The sequence below is a fragment of the Micropterus dolomieu genome, linkage group LG16 (genome assembly GCF_021292245.1).
Source record: "Micropterus dolomieu isolate WLL.071019.BEF.003 ecotype Adirondacks linkage group LG16, ASM2129224v1, whole genome shotgun sequence".
Lineage (NCBI taxonomy): Eukaryota > Metazoa > Chordata > Actinopteri > Centrarchiformes > Centrarchidae > Micropterus > Micropterus dolomieu.
Window position 1 is genome coordinate 6,356,805 of NC_060165.1, and position 11,394 is coordinate 6,368,198.

At 38.9% G+C, this 11,394-nt stretch overlaps 1 protein-coding gene across 2 annotated transcripts in view; it reads left to right on the plus strand.

Annotated features, from left to right (window-relative positions):
* Nucleotides 1-11,394, plus strand: part of ano2b (anoctamin 2b) — an 80,307-nt gene that overhangs the window by 46,547 nt on the left and 22,366 nt on the right. For both annotated transcript variants that reach the window (XM_046072494.1, XM_046072495.1), the window contains 6 exons: nt 4,434-4,508; nt 4,757-4,958; nt 6,489-6,600; nt 7,983-8,040; nt 8,136-8,236; nt 10,790-10,932. In XM_046072494.1, coding sequence (XP_045928450.1) covers nt 4,434-4,508; nt 4,757-4,958; nt 6,489-6,600; nt 7,983-8,040; nt 8,136-8,236; nt 10,790-10,932 — 691 coding nt within the window. The remainder of the gene's footprint in view (nt 1-4,433; nt 4,509-4,756; nt 4,959-6,488; nt 6,601-7,982; nt 8,041-8,135; nt 8,237-10,789; nt 10,933-11,394) is intronic.

Here is an 11,394-nt window from a genome sequence, read left to right on the forward strand (position 1 = left end):
CTAATTAGAAACTGCTGCATACAGTGTATATGTAAAACTAGTTTAAGGCTTATTTGCCTTCTTTAGGTACTGACATCTAATTTAAGGTTCACTGACCTGTTAATCTAAAAAGGAAAATCGATAAACACAAGTAATTAGATAGTTGATAGATAGTCGCCCCTTTCAGCCATTTCTATATGGCTATTAAAGATACCAATCTAGTTTTTTCACAGTCTGCTGAAAAATAAATTTTGTTGCTCAGACAGGAATGTGATTAGGACTAACCAAATTAAGGAAGATGCCATTACATCACAAATCAATGGGAGTAACATGTTTACAAAGTACAAAATGTTTATGAATTATACAAAAAAATTGTGTCGATTATTCTTTAATTAAACTACATAAAGGTTATATAAATATGTGTTATTTATTTTTACTTTTTTAGTTTTTGCAAGGTAAAAATTTAAGGTAAGGTGAAAACAACAGATCTAAACATGAATCCAAATATTCTCTCATTTAGTATTACATGGGTGATGAGGCGGCCAGGGCCAGACTCACAGTTGGGGAGAAAACACGACCACTTGACTGGCCCAAACAAAGACCTTTCTGTGAAAGGAAATGGGAGGCTGTTTATCCAGCCAGTATCAGAAGGTAAGTGTTATATCACTTCCCTGTACTGTTGATTTACTACTGGGATTCAAACTCTGGAGATTCAAACAACGTTTTATCTTTATGCAAAAGACCAAACAGAAAGAAAAGAGTGGATGTAAATGGAGAGCAGACAAACAGATACGACATACCTTTGGTTGTCATCCCACAAAGAAAGATAAGAGCAGGAAGAAGAAACATGAGAGGTAAAGGAAAGGAAAGCCAGGGTGCAAAGAAGCTCTCCTAATGGGTTCAATTTAAAAAAAATAATTTGTCTTTATCCCAGTCTGGGATTAGATTTAAAATTTAGATTTTACTATCAAGATTAAAGAGACTGAAATACTGAAATACTTGTGATCTGTACAGACACCCTGTTCATGATCCAAAAATCTGGAGAGAAAGGTGAACAAAGGCAAAGTGTGGACAAGGCACTGACAGACGCAGGTCGTTATTTTATAGCAGCACACAAACACTTGTTCAATTTAACACTTTGATGTTTGTGACATGAAAAGGAATCTGAAGTTTTCATACCTGGTTTTGATTTTCAAGCTGTGTGTGACTAAGCAACTTGTCCTTTGAGTGCTGTTGCTTTATCGTTTTATTTTAAAAATTTGTTATAGAAATTCTTTATACAGGTCATACTTAATGCGAAAAACTGGACGGAAAATGAACTGCTCCCCAGCTCGTCGTCACTCCAAGCCTTCTTGCCAAAGGGAGCGAAATGGATTGAATTTCAGAAGATGGATAAACCCACAGAACATGCATGTCACTGTTTGGTCTTCACGTGATTAATTAAATGAGTGAAATAAATGTATTGATATTTCGTGTGGAAACATTTTTATTTAATCTTAAAGGAAGGTACTGTATAAACATACAGTACCTTCCTTGCCAAGCCAAATATAAAAAGACAAAAGAGCCTATACTTTTTGGATGGAGGAAGATTTGTGTGGTCACGCGTGTGCAGATTTGCATTCCAATCAGAAACCTCATTAGCTTTTGTCACTGATTAACACGCTTTCAACCTGAGAATGTAATTTCCTCAGGCATCACAAATGATCTTAGCGCGATCCAGACAGGTTCAATTACTGTAATAATAGAAATTCGCCAAGGTCTCATATAAAATGTTTCAGCATAGAACTTTTAAACTTCAAATGTTAACTCTCTTTTATGTTCATCAGTTAAATATATACACAGAGATTCTATTCCTTTTGTAGTGTGAACCCTACAGATTTTAGTAGTATGGTCAGAGGTCACCTGTTAAATAAAGGTGGTGTACATGTGTACCAGGTGTGAGGGATACAAAGTAATATGGCCACAATATAAAAGTGGGAAGATGTGAGATGTATAGTTTGTTCTCTTTGGTCCTTGGACACTAAGTTGCATGGACACAAAGTCAAAGGGACTCACAAACAGCTGGTTTAAAAGACAATGTTGGTGTCTTTTCATACTGCTGGTGACAGGTTAAAGTTAAATTGGTCTTTTTTGCAAATGGCATTGTTTTCACAAACAATCTGAAGTTTCAGACAAGGAATATGACCCAAAGCAGACAGGCGAGGTGGATGAGCTAGTTTCAATGATTGATGCAAGAGAATCACTGCACCAGGATATGGAAACAATCTGTCCATCTATCCATCCATCCATCCATTCATCCAAACTTTATATTAGGGCTGTCCCCGATTTATTTATGCACTTTTAAAAACATTTACTGAAAGTTTTATTCTTTTTACGTGTTTATTTACAGCATTAAATGTTGAATTGTATATTGTAATAGGTTGAGCACCCCCATATCGCCAAAATGGCATGATCCTTGTTTCGCTGCGAATCAGGCTCCGCCCATCGAAGCATTGAATCTTCGACTATTGGGGTTCAGCCCTACTTTATATATAACTTTACTTAACAAGTTAAGAGCCTCACTAAGTATAAACATCCGCTTTAAAGCAGGGCGAGTCATGGCCAAGATAGCAGTACCACATTGACCACAGAACATAATAATAATCAAGATTCACAGAACACATCCGATCAAAAAGATGATGTAAGATTGATAAAACAAGAGGAATATGATAACAAGAAAAATATAAACAGATAAGTGATAATAACAATATTTCCGATGTTCTTACCAATAAATCACTGTGTCTTCCCCAAAAACATGCTCTCACATATTTTATGGGGTACTATATGTTTGATTTACTATTATTTAACACTTTACAGGTTAAACAAAACAAAGTAATATTTATGTTCGTGTGAATAGAGCAAGTGTGACCCACACGTTGCACTGTGTCAGTGTATTCACTAGGTGGTGCCGATGTCTTGCTAGTATTGAAGGTCATCCGATGTACAGACTCTCTGTCCATCATGTGTTAGTGTCTGTGTGTGAAAATCCTGCCTGCCTTTGCCTGCCCATGTAAGAAGATGTGTGTGTATTTGGGTGAAGGGGTTCACATATTGGATGGAGATGCAGCATTTGTCTCTGCAGAGATCAAACCTTAACCGCAGACAGGCCGGTGAAGCACCTTTTCTTGTTGGCACAAGTAGGTCAGCTTCTCCCACTGGTTTTAAGTTCAGGGAACCATGCCATACACACACATTTGAGTGGTTAAGAAGGTGGAGTCAGCAGGTTAGAGGGCATTAGGAAAGTCTGATATTTTATTTTTTCATCCTTACTGATTTTTACAACCAGATCATCCACATTCATAATTGAGTCCAGTTTCAAAGTTTTTGTTGACTTTGTCCTGTGTGGACTTTTACTTAAAACTGTCTCTTGGGTTTTATCGGGTGTTTGGCACACCTTTTCCCTCTTTCTGGTCTAGTTATTGCAGAGAAAATAAAATAACTTCCCTTTCATTGCTACTCCACCAACATGGTGGAGATAGGTACTTCCACTGATCATGGATACATCTGCCACAGTCTTCTGTTTTACTTTTTTACTGTCAACAGGCTTTACACATGGTCTCTGATTATGTTTTGGAGCAATCCGTATTCAAACATTGATTTAATACAATATTTTCCTTTTAAGTGGTTTGACATTTTGGGAAAAACTCTTACTTGCTTTCTTGTTGAGAGTAAGGTGAGAAGATCAAAACCAGTCTCTGCTAAGTAATGAAGCTACAACCAGGAGATAGTTAGCTTAGCCTACAGTAATGTTAGCATTAAGAGTGGAAGCAAGGGGAACAGCTAGCATCTAGAGCTTACTTGTTTACCAGTATATCTGATTTACCTTTTACGTTAAACTGAAAAATAAAAATGATAAGTTGTAGAGTTACAGGGAGCTGGACTAAACCACAACTTTTTAAAATTGCCAAGCTAGCTGTTTTCCCCTGCTTCTAGTCTTTATGCCTGGCAAAGCTAAATGTGTCCTGGCTGGACAATAGATAAATCATATTAAATGGGGGTTGTCTGGGTATGGTGGGGTCCATGGAATGAAAACATTTATTCCAAGCTGGTCTCTAAATGTAGGAAGCAGATTGTAAAATGGGCTATTGTGCTCCTTTATGTCTCTGTTGAGATGTGGTAACACTTCCTGTGGGGGCGGTAAGTTACAGATGCTGCTGCTGCTTCAACTCTATATTCAGCTTTTACAAACCATATGAAAAGAAGAAAGGGAACTGTGACAGTGCTTTTCACATCATGACATTAGAGACAGATTTGTTGTTAATTGATGCAACAATATGAAACAGGTTTGTTCTTCCTTTCTTCTCTTTTGTGATGTCTCAAGTCTGGCTACTTGAAGCACTGGCAATTGTATGAGTGACTGCTAACGTTCCCTCTCTCTTCCTTTCCTCCCCTTTTCCCACCATCCTTCCTGTCAGGCTACCATAGAGAAGTTGACCTGGAAAGACCGTCTTCCTGGGTACTTCATCAACGTTTCCTCCATCCTCTTTATGGTTAGTACATAAAAAAAGGATTAATGCTCTACTAAGAATGATACATTTTCTCACTGTCTATGAATGAAAGTACTTTAAATAGAAAAATAAACATGTAGGCCTACACGGCACAGCTAATGTACGTAAATGAGTATATGAGTGACCTACATCGGTGAGTTCTTGCCGCACTGGGAGTATTAGACAAATATGGTTAAGTAATGGCTAATTTATTTTCTTCTTTTTCTTTCTTTTTTCCTTTCTGCTACCAGTTTGGCTTGACGTTTTCAGCAGTGTTTGGCGTCATAGTCTACCGCATCACAGTGTCGGCTCTGATGGCGATGAGCACTGACCCGGAGACCAAGTCCAATGTTCGGGTGACTGTGACGGCCACTGCAGTCATCATCAACTTAGTGGTTATTCTGATCCTTGATGAAATATACGGCTCTGTGGCAATGTGGCTGACTGAATTAGGTAAAGAAATACATACAGTCATTTACTATTATATTATGTACTATAATAGCCTACTGTGCAACTTTTGAAAACAGACACAATGCAATTTCAGGGATGAATAATTTATCTATCTATCTATCTATCTATCTAAAAATGGAGCAACATTGTCTAAATAAGCCTTACTAGCAAGCCTCAACAATTTTAGAGCCATACTAGGTGAATTATTAAAGGAATTTGACATTTTTTTGAAAAACACTTAATTGCTTACTTGTCAAGAATTAGATGAGAAGATTGACACCACTCTCATATTTGTATTTTAAATATGAAGCCAGGATATTGTTTCAGGAAATCGTTAGCTTAGCTTAGCACAAGACTGGAAGCAGAAGAGTATAGTTAGCCACCCTCTGTCCAAAGGTAAAAACAACATAAAATCTTTCACCTACTGTATGTAACTTGTATATAGCAGCCCTTATAGCATGTACCCTGTTTCTGATGTATGACTCAAGGCAAGCAGTTTTGGGCTTGGCTATTACCTGGATCGGAGATGACCTGTGAAAATTAAGTTGCTGCTGGAAGAGTTGTTGTTGGCCAATAGGGGGCAGTCTTCCCTCTGGTCCTAATAAAATCGAAATGCCTTAGTGCGGTGATGGGAATGCTGTGCTGTAGAAGATGCCATACTCTGGATGAGACGTTAAACTGAGGTCCTGACAGATCCCATGGGACTTATCACAAAGACAAGGTTCCCTGGTGTCCTGGCAAAATTCCCAACCTGGCTTTCTAACAGTAGAGAATACAATGAATATCCACCTCATTCAGTTCACAATATTAACAGATCCTTTCATCTTCACCTTCTGTGTCTTACAGTTTCAATATGTAGCGGAGTGTAGTCAATATCCATGATGGCATATTTCAGAAATGTCAGTAGAAATATTCTGCCTCACCAACTCAATGAACAATTACATTTTTACATGAAATAATTCTGCATCCGTGAGTTTGAGAGACAGGAAGAGTCTTTCTGCCTCTTGGTGGATGATTTGATGAAACTTTGATGTTTTCATGCTCCAGTCATCCCATCACTCATCCCAGGAGGTTTCTACCACATTTACATTCATATTCAAAACCTCTGAAATAGAGGAAAAGAATGGAAAGCAGAAGTGTGAGAGAGAGGGAAAGTGTGTGTGTGTGTGTGTGTGTGTGAGAGAGAGAGAGAGACAGGACATGTGAAAAGTGCCAGTATTTTAACCTACTTCCAGCACAGTGATTATGTTATATCTCAAATTTCAAGATTCAGACTGACAGAATCACCACTTTTCTCAGAACAGACTCAGTCAGGTCCAGGACTAAAGAGACATTCTGTAGAAAATCAGTGTGAATATTTTTTAACACCCATTTATAAAATTCAATGTTAGCCAAAGGTAATATAGATAATGTACATACAGTAAATTCCATTTCTGTTGTCATTTAACATGCTCTCTAGCTTCCTTGCTGTCCTCTGACCTCACAAAACAACACCAAGCCAAATCTTACAGTTTCACTTTACCTGTTTTTCAGAGATTCCTAAAACAGAAACCGACTATGAGGAGCGTCTCATCCTGAAAGCCTTCTTGCTCAAGTTTATGAACGCATACGCACCCATCTTTTACGTGGCTTTCTTCAAGGGCCGGTAAGTCCTGCTTTTTGCGTGTACACCGCTGTCCTGTGAAAACCGTGTATCCCTAAAATGCCAGCCTTGTTTTAAGCTTTGCGACAATGCATTTTCAACTAATCCAATGGCGATATTTAACTTAACTAGAAGAATACAATCAACAGAGTGCAGATCTCCACCAGGTCTGGTATCATTGAATAGTGTATGAATAACACAGCAAAGTCATTTTTCATGTTACAACACCTTTTTGTTTAGGTCATTTGGTTTGTACTGACTTATATTGTCCAGAGACGGCGTGTCATTTTACAAGTTTCATTTTACACAAATGTCATAAAGGAAAGAAAATGTTAGGTGACATAGTATAAAGAGCAACAAAGTCAACGTAAGGGTCAGGGTGGTTGGATGGGTGAAATGGGATCATCCATATGTTCCCAGGATCCTATGTTTCCAGTTTCCTATGCCCATATGTGTCTCCTGATATAAATTAACATTGTAATAGATTGGTAAATTACAAAAAAACAAATGGACATGGACATTTCAAATGCAGCTTGAATGGTAAAAATCAGTTCAACCTCTTTTGGAGATATCAATGTCAAGTCAAAAAAACTACCTTGCCTGCAAATATGAGGACATAGGTTTCAAGTAGTATAACATAAGTAAGCTGTATAAGCTGTAGGTGGGTGTGTTACTGAGGATTTGTTCTAGGGAAAAAAGATTGCTGAGGACATAAAACCCTTTGAAAGGTCTCCTCTTTGAGTCATATCAAGAGGATATTGAGCTGGGGAATATTGCACCCTGGGTGAATTGAACGCTGGGAACATACAGTAGATACACTCTTGGTGAAACAAACAGGACTTTCACCCAGGAGGCCGCTGTTCGTGTCCTGTGTGAAACCAAAAAACAGAGTTGGCTTATTTTAACTTACGTAACATAAGCAGCCCATTAAGAGGAGCGAGCAGTCAGTAGTCAATAGCAGTATCAAACAGAGTAGTCAAAAAAATAGGTTTTTAAAAAAAATTGGCAGTCACTGTAACCACGACAGGTCCTTAAGCCTACAGTCATTAGTATCAGTATGCAAGATTAGCTGTGGACAGATAAAAAAACAAACGCTTGATCCCCTCCAGGCTTAAAGCTGGTTGAGATAATAAGGAGAATTTTCTCAAACCATAAAGGAATGTTTTATCCTTCAGTTTATTTGTCAAAATCTCCAAATTTGGAGATAGATGGTTTTCTTCAGACAGCTACAATATGCACTGGCACCTTGCATTAACACGCCGTGCATTTTACCTGGATTACACTTGATAGCATAACACAACTGTTTACATCCATTTCAGAAAAGGATCAGGATGAAGCCAGGTGCAACCTCTCTGTCCTTATTGTGTGTTTGTGCTTTTTCGCAGGTTTGCTGGTCGACCTGGAAATTACATGTATGTCTTCAATGATCATCGAATGGAAGAGGTTTGTTACCTTATTTTGTATCTGTTTAGCCTCCAAAGTAAAACATAAAGTGGTGATGAATAAGTGTACAAATGAAGTGTGTTCTCGCCCCTCAGTGTGCACCAGGAGGCTGCCTCATTGAGTTGTGCATTCAGCTCAGCATCATCATGCTGGGAAAGCAGCTAATTCAGAACAACATCTTTGAGATTGGCATCCCGTAAGTAAACTTCAAGATTCCGTCTCACCTTTCTTGTTTTAACAACATTCCTCTCATGTCTGCATGGTGGTACTTCAAAACCCAAAGGTCAGAGGTCATCTTTGTTTTTAACAACTGTCTAACAACAGAGGTGCCTTTTGACTTCAGGCTGCACTGTTACTGTTGCTGTAAGCACAGCTTGACCTGCTGACCCGCCGGTCTCATCAAACACCGTGGTTTCTCCAGGACGTCCTGAAGGATCAGCAAGCCACAACGCATACCATCATAGCATCTACATACCATCCACTCATTTGCTTCACATTCATGCACTTAAAAGCTTTCAAACCTGGGAGCAAATCAGTAAAGTCTCATATTGTGGGCCAGTGTGCAGTTTTATAGGGAATCTCTGGAGCCACTGAGTGAAGGAAGTACTTCAGAAGTTTTCACAGGTTTACCAAATTGTAACTGACCCTTAAAGCCCCTGTCTAATGATGTAGGAGACGGAGACATTTAAAAGAAGGTAAACCCAAACAGGAGAAACTGACATGATTCAGAATTAATTCATTTTTAGGTATGCTTCTGTATCAAAGTTGCGACAATAGAATATCTAATTATTAATGACATTGAATTAGTAATATTCAGTATCTTCAATTAACCAGCTCATTTCTGTATGGGTTGAAAGATGTTTTTCTTTTGGAACAGTAGTATTATTTTAATTAGTTAGTGATGCACGTAAGAAAGAGCCTGCATTTTAATGTCTTGTTAACATCACCGGGGCTGGCTAACTCCCAAAAACACAACTTAACAGGTTCCCAGGGGCTGTATCCTCGGTAGAACACAAACAACGGAGGTGTATCTTTCAGAGGAGTGAGGGCTGGTTAGCTGACTGTGCACATCCTCCCAAACAGGATTCAGATCTATGGAGACTTCACAGCAGCGTCATTATGAGCTCGCATCCATAGAGACCAAAAGTGTGACTAAGGCATGACAGTCACAGCTTGTTAAATTATATATATATACAGTATATAGGGTTTGTTTTTTCTGCATTTGGAGGAGGCTTCCTGACAACACAGTCTTGTTGACTCATTGTGATGTATTGAGGTTTGAAATGTGAACTTGTATGCGGCCCGTGAACAGAGGTTTGGACTGAACCTGTTTGGCCTGCTGATTTGGCCCACTAATCAACACAGTCAGCAGTTACAGCAGCAGCAGTGGCTGTGACACACAGATCGTGGAGGAAATGAAAGTATTTTAAAACCCATAGTGCACCATTGCTGCAGTTTATGTTAAAAATCATACTTCTTCTCCGAGTCATCATTCAGTTAAACGCACAGTACGTAATATCAGCAGCTAGGGGTCTCTCGAATCAAAACAATAACAAAAGACTAAGTTTGATGATGTTGTGAAGTAGCATGGGGTCATGGGAGTTGTTGTCTTCATTGTTAAAATATCATTATCTCTGATGTTTATGCAAATAAACATATTTAAATTCACTAACAGATCATAGAAAAATACATGAGTGATGTATTGCAATTTTCACAAGATATTTGACTAGTGATGGCATCACCTGGCTGTAGAGCAATGTAATAGCTAAAAAAAAGGACAGGAAAGGAACAAGGGGCAAAGGAACCTCTCTCCTCTCTCAAACCTAACCCAGTATCATGACAGTGTGCTTGGAGATTGTGTGTATGTACTCCACTAGATTGTAAAGCATGTTTGTATTAGTGTGGACATGTTTATCTAAATCTACTGTATGTGATGGTGTGTGTTTAAAGGACAGTAAACATTTATATATTCACTGCCTCCTTGGATGTGCAGTACCATCTGTAACTCCCCTGTGTGTGTGTGTGTGTGTGTGTGTGTGTGTGTGTGTGTGTGTTTGACACATAATTGCAGTATGTTTTGTCCATTCACACAGTCATACATGCATCATTTCATGTACACATATAATATGCAGGCACACACATTCTGTGAGTGGGAATTATTTACCAAGGCATGTGCTTACTGAAACACAAAACTCTTTTGCTCTCTGTGTACCTGGCTCTCTCTGCTCTCCCACCGTGCTTCCCAGCAGCAGTTTGTTAGCATCACGTAGCTTCAGTTTTCAGTTGAATGCCAATCTGCTGGTTGCTTTCTTCATTCACGTTTATTTGAAAACAGTCAGCTTCTGAGTGTTTGTTTAGCCTTACTTTACCTGTGTAAATACTTGTTATTATGTTTCACAAGCAGAGACAAGTGTCAATACATTGTTCCAAGGAAAGTTTACTGAGTACACATTCCATACACAAGCACCACACTGCTTCACACATAATATTTTATAATATGAAGATGTGGCTGTTTTCAATAACTGTCTGGGATTAGATTGCTATCTTACAACATTCAGTCAGTAGGATTCCTTTTTAGTCACAGCGACTTTTATTATTCATGGTTTATATTTATGTACATTTCTTCTGTTTAAATTAGATTTACACTTTGTATTGAACACTAAGCATATGGACACACACGGTACAATGTGATCTTTTTTCCTCCGTTCCTCTCCCCACCTTCTCCTCCACCTTTCCGTCATCCAAACAGGAAGTTGAAGAAATTGGTGCGTGCAATGAAGAATAAAGGATCAGCAGAGAAGGAGAGGGAGGACGAGCGGCCGCCTCAGCAGTGGAAACTGGATTATGCCCTGACTCCTTTTGATGGCCTTACGCCTGAATACATGGAGATGAGTGAGTCTGCATGGATGCACGCACGCACACATGCATGCACGCATGCAATGAGCAGCCATTTAGGCGCCAACATACATTTAAAATGACTGAGAGGTGTTATGTAATCTGCATCTGCAAGGACCATCTCAGGTAAAAGTGCACACCGGTACTGCAAAAGTATACGGATATAGGATGTATTTGTGTTTTCTTATAGGTCACGCTCATCAAGGCTGTCCCTTATGAACAGCATCTGTCAGTTGCATCTGCCTTAAGCAGCCTAGGCCTGACCTGACAAAGACCTCTACTGGAGACAAGAATCATGATTCTTGTCTGTCAGAAGCAAATGATCAGGTGGCCCAACAAAGCGTGTCTTTCTCAGAGGGGATTGTTTCCAATTTTTTCTGACACATCGTTGTTTTCTTTTACCCTATGATGTTTTCCTAACCTTAAAGGTGTAATTTTTGTGCCTAAACCTAGTCAAAC